This window comes from Hippopotamus amphibius, chromosome X, assembly GCF_030028045.1.
Source record: "Hippopotamus amphibius kiboko isolate mHipAmp2 chromosome X, mHipAmp2.hap2, whole genome shotgun sequence".
Taxonomy (NCBI): Eukaryota; Metazoa; Chordata; class Mammalia; order Artiodactyla; family Hippopotamidae; genus Hippopotamus; species Hippopotamus amphibius.
The window spans coordinates 90,538,148-90,552,040 of record NC_080203.1 but is presented as its reverse complement, the minus strand read 5'-3'; the positions used below and the strand labels follow the sequence as shown (position 1 = coordinate 90,552,040).

The 13,893-nt window shown below is 38.0% G+C and overlaps 1 protein-coding gene across 13 annotated transcripts in view; it reads right to left on the bottom strand.

Moving 5' to 3' along the window:
* The window catches only part of HUWE1 (HECT, UBA and WWE domain containing E3 ubiquitin protein ligase 1), a 148,877-nt gene that overhangs the window by 54,177 nt on the left and 80,807 nt on the right, over window positions 1–13,893 (bottom strand). For all 13 annotated transcript variants that reach the window (XM_057717533.1, XM_057717537.1, XM_057717535.1 and 10 more), the window contains 6 exons: window positions 9,600–9,657; window positions 8,431–8,607; window positions 5,700–5,945; window positions 4,040–4,173; window positions 3,180–3,274; window positions 516–707 (listed from right to left, as the gene is read on the bottom strand). In XM_057717533.1, the coding sequence (XP_057573516.1) occupies window positions 516–707; window positions 3,180–3,274; window positions 4,040–4,173; window positions 5,700–5,945; window positions 8,431–8,607; window positions 9,600–9,657 (902 nt within the window). The remainder of the gene's footprint in view (window positions 1–515; window positions 708–3,179; window positions 3,275–4,039; window positions 4,174–5,699; window positions 5,946–8,430; window positions 8,608–9,599; window positions 9,658–13,893) is intronic.

Below are 13,893 nucleotides of genomic sequence, written 5' to 3'. Positions count from 1 at the left end.
ACTGTAGTCTCCACAGAGCTGGCAAAGTAACTATTAAAACACAAATCAACTCTGTCACTTGCCAGATATGTTTGAGGGACACAGAAAGGAAGAGGAGACTGAGTGCAGTAGCCAGACAGGTAACAGGAAAGCAGGAGGGCTTAATACCACAAAAGCCAAGAAAAGAGTATTTTGAGAAGGAAGTGACAGGCCAACCATCATGCTACAGAAAAGTGAGAAGTGGACTGAAAAGTATCCAATGGACTTAGCAACAAGGAGGTTACAGACCTTGCTGAAACATTTCAGGGAAATGGTGGGAGCAGAGGTCATCTGCAGTAGTAGAAGAGTGAGTGGAAAGAAAAGGAGGGGTAGACTTGGCTTTCAGGAAGCGATTCTCTCATCTCCGTATCCCTAACACTACAGAGCCTGTCACATAGCAGACACTTGACAGAGCCACCAAGTTTAAAACTTTCTTAAAGGAAACAATACAGCCACACCAGGCTCTAAAAGGGAGTAGAAGGAAGAGAATCACTCACCTGACAATAAAGGCTTAATTTGCTTGATTCTGGCAGCCATGGCAGGTGTGATTTTAGATTTGCCCTTAGAGTCTGAAGCAGTAGGTTCATCTGTCTCCATAGGAGCCAGTGTGTCACCATCAAGCCCAATGCCTTCCAACAAGCCCTGGGTAGAAGCATCCATACTTCCAGTGGTTCCATCCTGTTCCCCATCTGTAGACATAAGAGGGGAGCAATAAGACTGTGTTGAGCCAGCACTTACCTGGTTCCTTGTTCTGAAGAGTCCCAAGAAAGAGCTATCTATAGTGCCTGTTACTCCTTAAAAGTCCATAACTTCCTAAATCTGAAAAGAAAAAAAACAAAAAAAAAACCCACAAAATTGTACCAATATGCTTCTTTCCCTGGAGTCCTTCTAAGTAGCTAACACAGACATCTTGCAATGAGAGCATGTTAAAAGTCTTAACCCAGGGCTACCTGGGAAGACTGTAGACACACTGCATGACCCAGAAACTTCACATAGACTACAGTGTGCATGGTGACCCCATGCTCTCAAGGCTCATGCCCTGCTAGAATTTTATAGCTCGTTAATAAACTCAAATTGGACATCATAGATTACCACTGGAGAAATATATTTCCTAGAATTTAAGATTTTTGTTTATGAATGTGAGACATGTCATAAGTCAGCATTAGGCAAACTATAAAACACATCAAGTTTTCTTTGTAATATTCTGGAAAAACTATGTGGAAATGAAGTCACCTTTGTTAAATGTGTGAAAGAAACTTCTGGGGAAAAATATAACTAGATTGTTATGCAAGGCAATTCTTTGACCATGAGTCTAATTTTGCTCTTGGTTTTTAGTAAATTACTTTATTCTTTCCTTGACTTAAAGTTGGTATACTGAATACTTTGACAAAATTTGAGATTCTAACTTTTGGTTTCATCCATTTTCTCCAAAATTAACCTTGCCAGACGTTTCTGTATATTTTATTAATTCTGTCCCCTTCCCCCACAATACAATAATTAGCTGTCATATAAGTCCTTATCTGTTTCATAACTTATGTCTGCTTTCTTTATTAGTTCCTTAGCATTTTCTCTATCTTTAGTAATCTCAATACAATTTTAAACCATATCTGATAGGTTTTTACACATAGAATTGTCTTCACTATTTTCTTAATAGTTTACTAAATTTATTTTCTCCCTGATGCAGAGTATAGGAGAAAAAAACTTTCTAGAAAAGCTGCTTTTATTAATTTCAGGTTTGTTGCATTACGGTCAGAAGATTGTATAATTTCTGCTTATTGCAACTTGGAACTTCTATTGTAATATAGCATAAAAGTTATTTTCTAAAACGGCACTGTCCAACAGAAATATAATGTGAACCCCATACATACTTAAAAAATTTCTAGTAACCACTTAAAAAGTAAAAAAAGCTCTAATTTTTAATACACCATTTAACTCAATATAATATTATTTTAACATGTAATCAAATAAAAAATGACAGATTATACATTTTTATACTAAGTATTTAAAAATACAGGTATCTATAGTTCTCAATACAGACATTAAATTTTCATTAATTGATCTATATTTATATTTCATACAATTTACTGGGGAAAAAAAAAGATTCACATACCCAAGTTTTCCAAACATACTTAAAGTCTTCCAACAACTGAATAGAGTAATAGTTGTTATATTTAATAAAAATTAAAAATTCAGTTTTCTCCACTCAACCTATGACTTCATCTTAACTACAATACATCTACAACAACCCTATTTCCAAATAAGGTCACATTCTGAGCTGTTAGGGGGTTAGTACTCCAACATAAAATTCTTGGGGACGGGCACACAATTCAACCCATAACACCTTCCCCTTGACAAGAGTGGGGAGAGAGAGACAGATTGGGTGGCTGGCGGGGGGGGAAGGGAAGGAAGGAGAGCCAGTGTGCACAAGGACAGGAGGAAGGAAGGAGGCAGCGAAGGAGCAAAGAAGAAAATTCAGTTTTTTAGTTGTACTAGCCACATTACAAGTGGTCAACAGTCACACATGGCTAGTGGCTACCATATTGGACAGTGTGTGTCCAAAGTGTTCCACAGCCACTTAGAATAATTATTTACCATTTTAATCTAAGAAATTAAGTTTCTGAAAAATAAGCATACAAAAATATTAAAGCCTCACCATAACCTTTGATATAGTAATTTCTAAGAATCAATCTTACATTCTCAAAAAACTACATACAAAGATGTTCAGTTTTCAAAATAGTACATTAGAAACTTTACAGGTAATGGTTAATTCATGGTATCTTTACACGGCACTTAATATTAAGTGAAAAGAGGTTTATAAAATATTATGGCTAAGATAATCACAACTATGTTAATAAAACATATCCCCTCAGGAAAAAAGATTAGGCAGACACTTCCAAAATATTTCTTGTAGTACAAATATGGGTGATTCTTCTTTCTACTACATTTTCTAATTTTTTATCATTGTGGGTATGTATTTTTTAAATAGAGAAAATAACTGAAAATAGTTTAATTTTAAAATAAATAATTAAAAATTAATGAATGGGAAAAAACTGAAGACTACAGATGAGAGACCTAACTAAAATTTCACAATAGATCTATAAAGACACAGAGACAGAACTTAAGAGAATTAATGGCTAGTATTTTAGTTTCCTGGGAGTTACCTGATCTCTTTCCGCCCTGGGTCGTACCTGCCTTCTCATCCTTTGGAACCAGTTTCTGCATGTCCGCCTGACCAAATTCACACCCAGATGGCAAGCTGCAAGAAGAGAAACCGTGAGCAAAAAAACCTCCAATAACTCATCTTTTTATGTTGTGCTTGGTCTCTGACCTGCTTGGCTGACACTATCCCCCTCCTACATCAGATAGGTTAACCTAATAAAAAATTTGCAATGGTGGAATTCCTGAGGTAGTACTCATCAAGGTTTCCAACTCAACTCTTTAGATTTGGCTAACAACAGGACCAAACTGTAAACACCCACCATGCTGACACAACATCATTGGGATATCAGGTTAAAGATGACACATTTGTAGCAAGTCCTCTGGCTGATAAGTGGGAAGGACAATGCTATTGGTTAAATGTTGGTGTCTCCTCAAAATTCAAATGCTGACATCCTAATGCCTGATGAAATGGTATTAGCAGTAAGGCCTTTGGTAGGTGCTTAGGTCTTAAGGGTAGAACTGTCATGAATGGAACTAGTGCCTTATAAAATTATGAGGCTCCAGAAAAATTCCTAGTCCCTTCTGCCACATAAGGATACAATGAGAAGTCTGCAATGTGGAAGAGAGCCCTTACCCAACCATGCAGACTTCCGGCCTCTAGAACTCTAAGCAATAAATTTCTATTGTTTATAAGGATCCAATCTGTGGATTTTGTTATAGCAGCCCAAAGGAACTAAGAGAAGGAAGGCTCTGAACTCTTTACCTTTCTATCCTTGACCAAAGCAACCCTCCAGGCTCACTAAGCTTAGTTTCTCTGTTAGGAAAGTCAAAAAGATAATAAAAGAGACGACCATTCCCTTACCTGTTTGGGGTACACAGGGAGAGGAGGACAGTGCTTTCCCATACCAGGGAACAGTATAACTGGCTCAGCTTGCTCAGAACACTCAGACCCAACTGAGAGCCCCACTGGTTTACGGAGATGGAACGAATTTCACTCTGCAACCGAAGTAAAAAAGAAGGTGATCTTTGGGATGCCCTCTGAACATTTATATTCAGAATCAACTTTCAGTTACTTGAGAAGGATAAGATGGACTTCCCTGGTGGTCCAGTGGTAAAGAATCCATCCTGCAATGCAGGGGATGTGGGTTGGATCCCTGGTCAGGGAACTAAGATCCCACATATCTTGGGGCAACTAAGCCCACGCGCCACAACTACTGGGCCCACATGCCTCAACTGGAGAGAGCCCCTGTGCTGCAAACTACAAAGCTCATGCACTCTGGAGCTTGTGTGCCACAACTACAGAGCCCACGTGCCCTGGACCCCTCGCACCACAACTAGAGAAGAGAAAACCCACACACCACAACTAGAGAGAAGCCCACATGCCACAACAAAAGATTCCACATGCTGCAACAAAGATCCTGTGTGCTGTAAATAAGACCCGACACAGCACCCCCCACCCAAGAAGGATAAGGGATTCTATTTTTCCTTCCTTATTATTCTCAGAGTTATCTACTTTATCACAATTTCCACACTTAAGATCACAGTTCCACAAGGTATTCTCTTACAATATTTACAATTTGTCCCTAACATTCCTTCTCATTTCTTTTTTGTAAAAAGAAAAACATGAGTCATAGACAATTCTGTTTTTTTCTAAATGAAAGAAACAGTTTTACAGACTTATTGACAGCTTCCTAATTTTTTTTAGATGGTGAAGGGGGCTTATTATTTCTCGTTTATTTCTTTATTTCAACAAACAAATCAATCCCTAAAGCTCTGTTATGTAATTTAATTATTTTCTAAATAGTTTATAATTGTGCTTTTCATTTACTTTGATCCAAGGAACACACTCCTGGCTCAACAGCATAAAACAGGGCTGCAAAAAATATGACACCAATAATCTTTAGACTTGGTTACTTGACAACTAAAGGTAGTGAAACTGTGAACACTCAAAAGAACACACATCCCCCCCCCCCACCCAAAACCTCAACTTTCTGTAACCAAAAGAGGAACCTCACATGCAGTGCAGACATAGGGTTTGATATTTAGGAACTCTTTAGTAATCTGTTAATTACCACTGACTCAAATGTTCTGTGGTCAAATTTCCTTCTTGCCATCTTATTATCAAGCCTACATGCATTTGTAGAAAGATTAGGAAGTAATAAGGCCAGAGGAGCACCCAACTGAGGCTTGTCTGCTAAAAAGGGGGTGAAAATACATCCCTAAGGCCTATATGGATGCTACAGATCTATTAATGCCTGTATTTATCTCAACCTCATTCACTCTCAAGAAAGTCCAGTCACAAACCCAACTTCCAATGAAAAAAATACTAAGGGAAAGCGAAACTAGACAGCAACTTGAAGCATAAACTTAAGTCACCCACCCAAAAGAACTCACCCTAAAACCATTCTTTCAGCAGCTAGCCTAGATAGAACTGCTTCTAAGCACACTAATATGCCACGTATATGCCCTAGGTATTTTACTTACTTTAAAACAACATGTTCACCCCTTAACATAATTCTTACCTGTCCAACTCTGCAAGTATGAACAAACATCATGATGTAGGCGTGGGCAGCAGTGAGCGCATGCAGCAGAGGTGTGGCTTGAGCTGAGAGGGTAGCATCAGCAACATTGCCAGCACAAGCCAGTTCTCGCAACAACACTGAGCCCCCAGGGGATTCTATTGGGCGGTGTAAGGGCTCCAAGGAGGAAAGAATGGAGTCCAACTGAAGGAGACCCTCCTGAAGGACTTTGGGTTCATGTGACAGTGTCTGAAATAAGAAGAATAATTAAAGCATTAATGTACAATGAACTTCATATACATATATCTTAACAGTCACAATGAAAGAAGTGGAAGAAGTGGAAGTCTCACAAATTTCAGACCTGGCCATGGTCTCGCACCTCGTAAATGGTGGACCCAAAATATGAATGCAGGTATGACATACCTAAACACTTCCTTTCAGAGCAACACATTACTTCTCTTAAATGAGAGGCTTTCAAATGTGGCAAGCCTATCAAATTTAAAAGATCGTGATGGCCAAACTGGAATACTGTTACAGCAAGGACTCCATGCTGTAAGATTAATTCCAAATTTTGCACAACAGGAAGCAATGTTAGGCAAGGTTCCAAAGCATGGAAATGAATCACTATTACAAATGTTTTTTTCTTATCACTATAAGAGAGACAATTCTAGGATAGGCATCAGCTAGACATTTTCTTATTCTGGAGACAACTCAAGGATTACATGGCCCCTGTAATTTCTTTTTGAGTCTGAAGAAAAATCTTGACAATGAACACTATCACTTGCCATTCAAAGATAGGAACTTATGTGCCTTTCCTACGGCTTTAAATAAATCTATCCACCCTCACACAGTATCTTACAGGTAGGATAAAGATGGAGCAGCCCTTTCCCCCTGTCTCTTATGAATAGCACTTAATTAAATACCTGCAAAAAGAAAAGCAAAATAAAATATTAAATGCAGATGTCACAATTACAGATCTTTCCAAGTCTGCAAGAAATTGGATTTCTGATTTTTAGCAGAAATTACTTAACACTGCACAACTCAGCTAATAAAGAAGCTTCACGGATTTAATCCAATTCCTATAAAAATCCCAATGGCTTTTTTTTTTTTTTTGCAGAAACAGAAGTATCTCTCTTAGAATTCATACAGAATCTCTAAGGACCCCAAATACATATAATTATCTTAAAAAAGAACAAAGTTAGAGGTCTCATATCCCCAGATTTGCAAACTTACCACAAAACTACAGTAATCAAAAAGTATAGTACTGGCATAAAGATAGACATCAACACCAACGGAATAGAGAGCCCCCAAATAAACCCGTGCATATATGGTCTAATGATTTTTGACAAGGTTGGCAAGACAGGGTGTAATAGGGAAAGGACAATCTTTTCAACAAACAAACAGTGCTGAGAAAACTGGATATCCACATGCAAAAGAATGAAGCTGAACCTTACCTTACACCATATAAAAAAATTAACTTAGATCAAAGACCTAAATATAAGAGCTAAAACTATAAAACACCTAGAAAAAGCCATAGGATAAAAGCTGCACAACACTGGATTTGGCAGTGATTTCTCAGATATAACACCAAAGGCACAGGCAATGAAAGTAAAAACCAAAAACAAAACAAAAAAAACCCCACAAAAAACAAACTGGACTTCATCAAAATTAAAACCTTTTCTCACATCAAATGATACTATCAACAGAGTGAAAAGAAACTCGTGGAATGGGAGAAAATAATCTGCAAATCATTTATCTGATAAGGGATTAATATCCAGAATATATTAAGAACTCCTACAACTCAACAACAAAAACAAACAGCCCTATTAAAAAATGGGCTCTCCCCTTTCCTCAGAAGCTTTAGGCTGATGAGAGAAGGAAAGCATCAGACAACTGAGGGGAAAAAAAGTGCCAGGCTATCTAGAGAAAATGTGAAGAGATGCTCCAGGCCAATGAGAAGAATTAGACAAGAAATACACAGACGTGCCAGCCTTCTGAGAAGCACTAGCCAGCAACACCTTACTTCTTTGAGCTTGGAGGAACAGCTTCATCTCTACCCTTCTATCTCAAAGGGAATCTATGACAAAATGATCCGATGAAAGGAGGACACACTTGGAGTTGTGAACTGAAGTGAAATGCAGAATCTCTGAGCCTTGGTTGAAGACTGAAAAATCTTGTTCAGCATGGATAATCACCAAAAAAGCAATCTAAAGCCGTCTATGTCACAACTCAGACAAACTGGGGAGTTTGTTGTCAAATAAACTGTACTGTTCTGGGAAAAAAAATGGGCAAAGGCCCTGAACAGACATTTTTCTAAAGAAGACATACAGATGGTCAACAGGCACATGAAAAGATGCTCAACATCACTAATCAAATGCAGAGAAATGCAAATCAAAACCACAAGATCTCACTTCACATCCACATAACAAGTGTTGGTGAGGATGCAGAGAAATCAAGCCTTGTGCTTTGCTGGTTGGAATGTGAAATGGTGGAGTTGCTGTGGATAATATAGTATGGCAGTTCCTCAAAAAATTAAAAACAGAACAAACACTTTGACTTTTCAAGGAGAAATAACGTGGCACACTATTAGTCACAAAATCTACTTGTAGTACATAACCACAAATTTCTTAATTATATTTTAGTTGAAGGGGAGACCACAGTAAAACACGTATATAGAAGTACTGCAAAACTGATTTCTAAAAGAAATGAAAATATTCAGTCAGATGCTTCTTACCAATATGGATTTGCAGACACCTGCAACAGCCTGACAGGCTGCCGATGTGGGAAAGTCAATGGGCAGATTGGGAAGACCCAAAATGGTAACTAAAGGCAAGAGTCCTTTCTGATTCACAAATTCCTGGCAGTGGTCATCGGTTGTATTGTTGCTCAGAATAGATTCCACAAATTTCATCTAGGTAATGAAAATTTAAAAAAAAAGTTAGAGCCTGACACTTGGAACTAAAATGCCAGCTTGGAATAAGGACGGGGTAACCTTATCGTCATGAAATCGGTATTTTCTAGAATATCAAAACCTCAGGTAAACAGGGATAGGTATGATATGAACCCTAAACATCCAGAAAATAAGGAATAATTACAACTTTTCCTCAATCTATCTTTTCAGCCACACCTGAAGTCACATAATTTGAGAGCACAGAGAGGTTAAATGACTTGCTTAAGGCCACACCATAAATTAGTGGCAGAATCAGGTCTGATCTCTTAATTTGCTCATTTAGTGCTTCTTGCATGATAATGTGTCGCCTCTCCCCTGGAAGCAAACATCATGGATACTTTCCTTCAAATGTGCTCATAATGCAAATGAAACCTAGAACTCTGGAAGAGTGATTCAGACCAAAGAAAGCATTTTGTAAGGGTAAGAAAGTAAAATATGTGCAACAAACACAGAGACAAAAGATAAACCATCCCTGTAAGTCTTGTCTGGAAGTGTTTACTGGGCTAGAACAAATGCTAAGTGGGCTTCCCCTTATAGGTAAATAACTGGGAAAATTCAAACTCTTCACTTTTTCCTGTGAGACACACAGGAAGTTAAAAGAAAACACATTATTATTTTTTTTGGTAAAAAAGAAGTTAATGGGAAAAAATGGAAAGTAATGGGGGACACATTCAAAGAACATAATACTTGGATTGGCATAACAAAGCCCGTTCTCCTCCCGTCTGGATTCCCAAGGGGAATGAACAGAAAATTGGGAATATTCAAAAAAGGGACTGTTAGCTAATTTTTGGCAAATCAATCTCACAGAACAAAGTTTGCACATCTTTCCCCACTGCTCTGCACTTTAAGGGCCCCAGTGAAAATAAACACAAGTCATTAGACTATTTGGTAACCCCACACATTTTCCAGAAAAGCACACAGCTTTACTCAGTTTGCCCTACCAATAATCTTACCACATTAAGGATGTAATCCATGAGGGGAATAGGAATACGTTCTTCTGTACCAACAACCCTGTTAAGGGAGAAAAGAGTGAGTTACACAGAAATTCACAATACCAGTGCAAGAGAAAACGAAAAAAAGGAAACCATGAAATTCTAGGCCTTCCTTTAAGTGAGACTTATAGCCTTTAGTATATAGCATAGAAAAAGAAAAGAACAGAGCTGAAATCAATTCTGAAGGTAGCTTTACTAGCCTGAGTAGGTTGAAAGAACAAAAGGAAAAAACAAGCTTTCAACAAACTCAACATTTGTACATATCTCAAAAGAAATTATTCTATCTTAGGCAAACTACTGTAGGAGGAATTCATCAATATGAAAATATAGAGACTATTTAAATATTTGCTTGAAGAAAGGAGCAAGGCAAAGAAACAAATACATAAACATCTTACCAGGTTCTTGCAGATTTAAAGTTACAGAGAGCAGGAAATGGAATTTAATTTTGGTCATGCTTAGATTGATAAACCATTCAGAACAGTCGAAGTTAGTCAAAGATGAAGGCAACACCCAAGGCCTCCTTCTCTAACAACCTTTTCCTGAACTATCCAAAAATTGTGATCAGATCCTTTTGCTTCAGATGCCTCAACGATGCATTGAAAATAAAAAGGCTAGAACAATGCCACAGCTGCAGAAAATGCAGTCTTTAGCCCGATGGCTTTCGTAAAAAATATACAGAGGGAAAAAACCCACAAAGTATATTGAAATGAAACAAAATCTACCTAAAAGATAAACCCTAGGAAAGGGCAAAACTTGAGTTGAATAAGGAATATTTTAGATATAGGCCCTTGGGAGAAATTTGGGAGAAAAGCGCAGAGATGGAAGAAGGAAGAAGAAGGCAGAAAAATTGGCAAGAAACTAGTAATTTCCATCTCTGGAGCAAGATAAAATGTAAACAAAGATTTGCCAAACATGAGGATATTTGGCAGCAAAATGGAGATGAGGCAATAGGGAAAGGGAGTGGAGAGGTATGACGAATGGCTTTAGAGCTAAAATATCCAGAGCTAGGGCTTGGGTAGGATGTTGTGAACATGCTCAATGAAGAATCTGGGGAAGAACTTTGTATATAAGCCAAAAGTGAAATGATTCCATAGGAAGACTGCAAACCTCTCCCTGACTGTAAACTTCCTCCTCAGAACCAAGGCCACATTCCCTGCTATTTACACCAATTATCCACCCCAGCTTGACTGCACCTCCTTGGGAAGAACTCAGAGATCCATCTTTACAGCTAAGAAGTACAGGTGTGGCTCTAGCCCAGGGAGATACCTGCCCCTTTGCAGAAGCCAAATATAATGGTAAAGAGCCAAAGTACTATCATGAAATGGGACCTAGGTACTTTCTTCATTTGCTAAATGGAAGTTGGGGAGAACAAGAGAGAAAACAAACCAACAGTGGTTCTTAAACTCCAGGAACAAACTTTTTTAGTTTTCTCCCTATCCTCATCTTTTTGGCTTCCAGGCTCAGGACATAATAGAGGAATAGTAAAAATGATCAACTCTCTTCAGTACAAATCCCCTTACCAAATGGTTTTAAGAAAAGTCATTCTAATCCTAACCTCATATGAAACTTTGAGCCATAGCATCTTTGAACCAATGAAAGACTGCATTTCCATGAAGAACGAAACAATTTACCTTAACTGTCCAATTAAAAACTTCTGCCTCTCTCCCTTCTCCAAAACAGACACACATTCCCTAACTTCATTTTACTCTAGTCACTTTTACATGGGTATTTATGACGTTGGAGCCCATAATCAGATGTAGAGGAGAAGGATTCCAATTGGGTGTCATAGTACACGGGTATAAGACAACAGATCTCATATTTTGGGTTTGGCGGGCAGGTAAGGAAAATCAGGTCTTTCTCCCACTCTTGAGACCTACAGCCTCCTCTGACAAAAGAGCCCTCCCAGTGGGCCATGATTCAGGGAACAAACTGCTTCTCTGTATTTGATGCCTTTAAAGCACAGTCAGTTGCCATTCAAGTTCCAAAGATCATATGGATTTATATAACCCGTTTCAAGTTGTTCAGGATAGGTGGTTAAGTTAGGCAAAATAAATGGAATCAATCACAAAAATAAACCATGGTGCCTGAACTGAAAACCTTGGTTACGTACTGGCAAGTATATTCATCCCCAGCAATATCAGTTTTGCTGATCTCAAACCATTATTGAAGGTAGAAGAAAGAGGCCAAAAGACAAGTTATTGAGAACCACTTGTGGTGAATGCTTTTGAATGGAGAACAGAACTCCATGTATCTGGGGTAGACTGTGGTGCTTAAGTTTCCTTATTTCAGATTTCCAGCATAAAACCATGTGTGTCTCAAGATCAAATATAATCAATCTTTTTTCCCCCCCAAATGCTAGCTGCTGATTTTGGGAAAAAACCAAGGGAAAAGAACACTGTCTTTGTCTGGAAAAAAACTGAAAACTCAAAAGTTCATCAACAGGCAAATGGATAAATGCTGTAGTATACACATACAACGGAATACTATTCAGCAACAAGAACAACATACTGATAGACACAACATGGATGAAACTCAAAAACAGACTATGCAACAAAAGCCAGAAACAAAGTACATACATTAGATATGATATACATATAAAACTCCATTTATTTTATTTATATGATGTTTCAGAACAGGCAAACTTATTCCATGAATGACAGAAAGAAGATAGGTTGCTGCCCCATTTTAGGGTAGGGAAATAGGAAACAAAATTTGTATAGTTTACTGTATAGGAATTACACCTCAATTAAAATCAATGGAAAAAATTTACTCATGCATGTATTTAAGGCACTGGAAAACAGATGCAGGCATGGGAGGCAAGAATTTGGGAGTCTCACTGAAGAATTTTGCGTTGGGTGGGGGAGGGATACAAACAAGACTTCTGGGGAGAGAGGTGGCACACACTGCAAATTTTTCTAAGCTGCATCCCAACATTGGCAAAAAGTTCATAGCAACTCCCACATAACTGTCTAAGATAAGGAGATAAAAGAATTTTACCTTTAACAGATAGTGGTTTTCAAAATGTAGGTTGAGTTTATTTAGATAGTCTTTTGCGTTTCCTTCCAGCCAATAATCCATGTAATGACCCAATTGAATCTTGTGAAGGTGGCACAAGTGGAAAAGTATACGTGTCAATATTTGTGAGATTCTTAGATATGTGAATGAGGTGCTGATGAACACCTAGACCATACAGACTATATAGAAAAACATCAATACCATGGAACAGCAACTATTAGAGTCCTTTGCAGCTTAGAAGCTACATACGACTAAATACTATGATAGAGTATTAATGTTGTGGGTCTAGATTTTAACTATTTCTTCCTTCTTGTTCATGTTTCATTAGGCCCAGCTCTCTTGGCATTTAAGACTCAGGGAATCCTTAATCTAATACTCTTGATTCATTCTATCAATCCACTAAATAAACAGTTATTGACTGATTATCTACTATATACAAAGTGACTGGGATACACTGTTGAATGAGACACTGTCCCTGCCTTGGAGAAGTATATAGATTAGTGGAGAAAACCATTAAAATATATAAATAATTTTAACAAAACTGATGAGAGAACACAAAAGATCAACTTCCTATTTGGAGGTTAAAAAAAAAGTTCTAAAGATAAGACATTTCGGGTGGACTTGCAGGAATTTGATAGACGGAAAAGAAGGAGATAAGAATTTGGGGATGGGGGATAAATATGAATAGAATATACAGTGACACATGATATTCCAAGAAAAGCATGCAGAGTGAAGACACATGAGGGCTTGAGAAAATGTCAATTTACCAAAGCAGCTTAAAACTGGGCATGTTGGACAAAAGGTTTAAGAAATCCAGGTAGAAAAGTTTTATTCAGACAAATGTGACTCAAAATCACCACCACTACTAACGTTCAAGAAATCCTTCCCTAGTTTGTAGCCAGGAAAGGGAACCCTATGCCAGCAGGATGGCTGACAATCAAGGATGTGGCAATGAAGCACTAAGATTCCGACTCCTTCGCAAATAGTCTTGCTTTCTTTTAGGGTATCCTCCTTTCCCGGAGAGAACATTTAAATCAAAATGGAAGATGGTGCTAGATGAAGGCAGGGTTGCCTTCTTGGATAAGGAAAACATATCTGCCCAAGAAAGCAACGTACCTAAAAGTTAATGCCTCTCCTCCAAAAAAAATCCATACCAACAGGCTCATTACTTTCTAGAGTTCCAAGAGGGCACACCTATTTTGGATTCTAGACCTTCGCTCCTGCTGTCTACTCCACCACA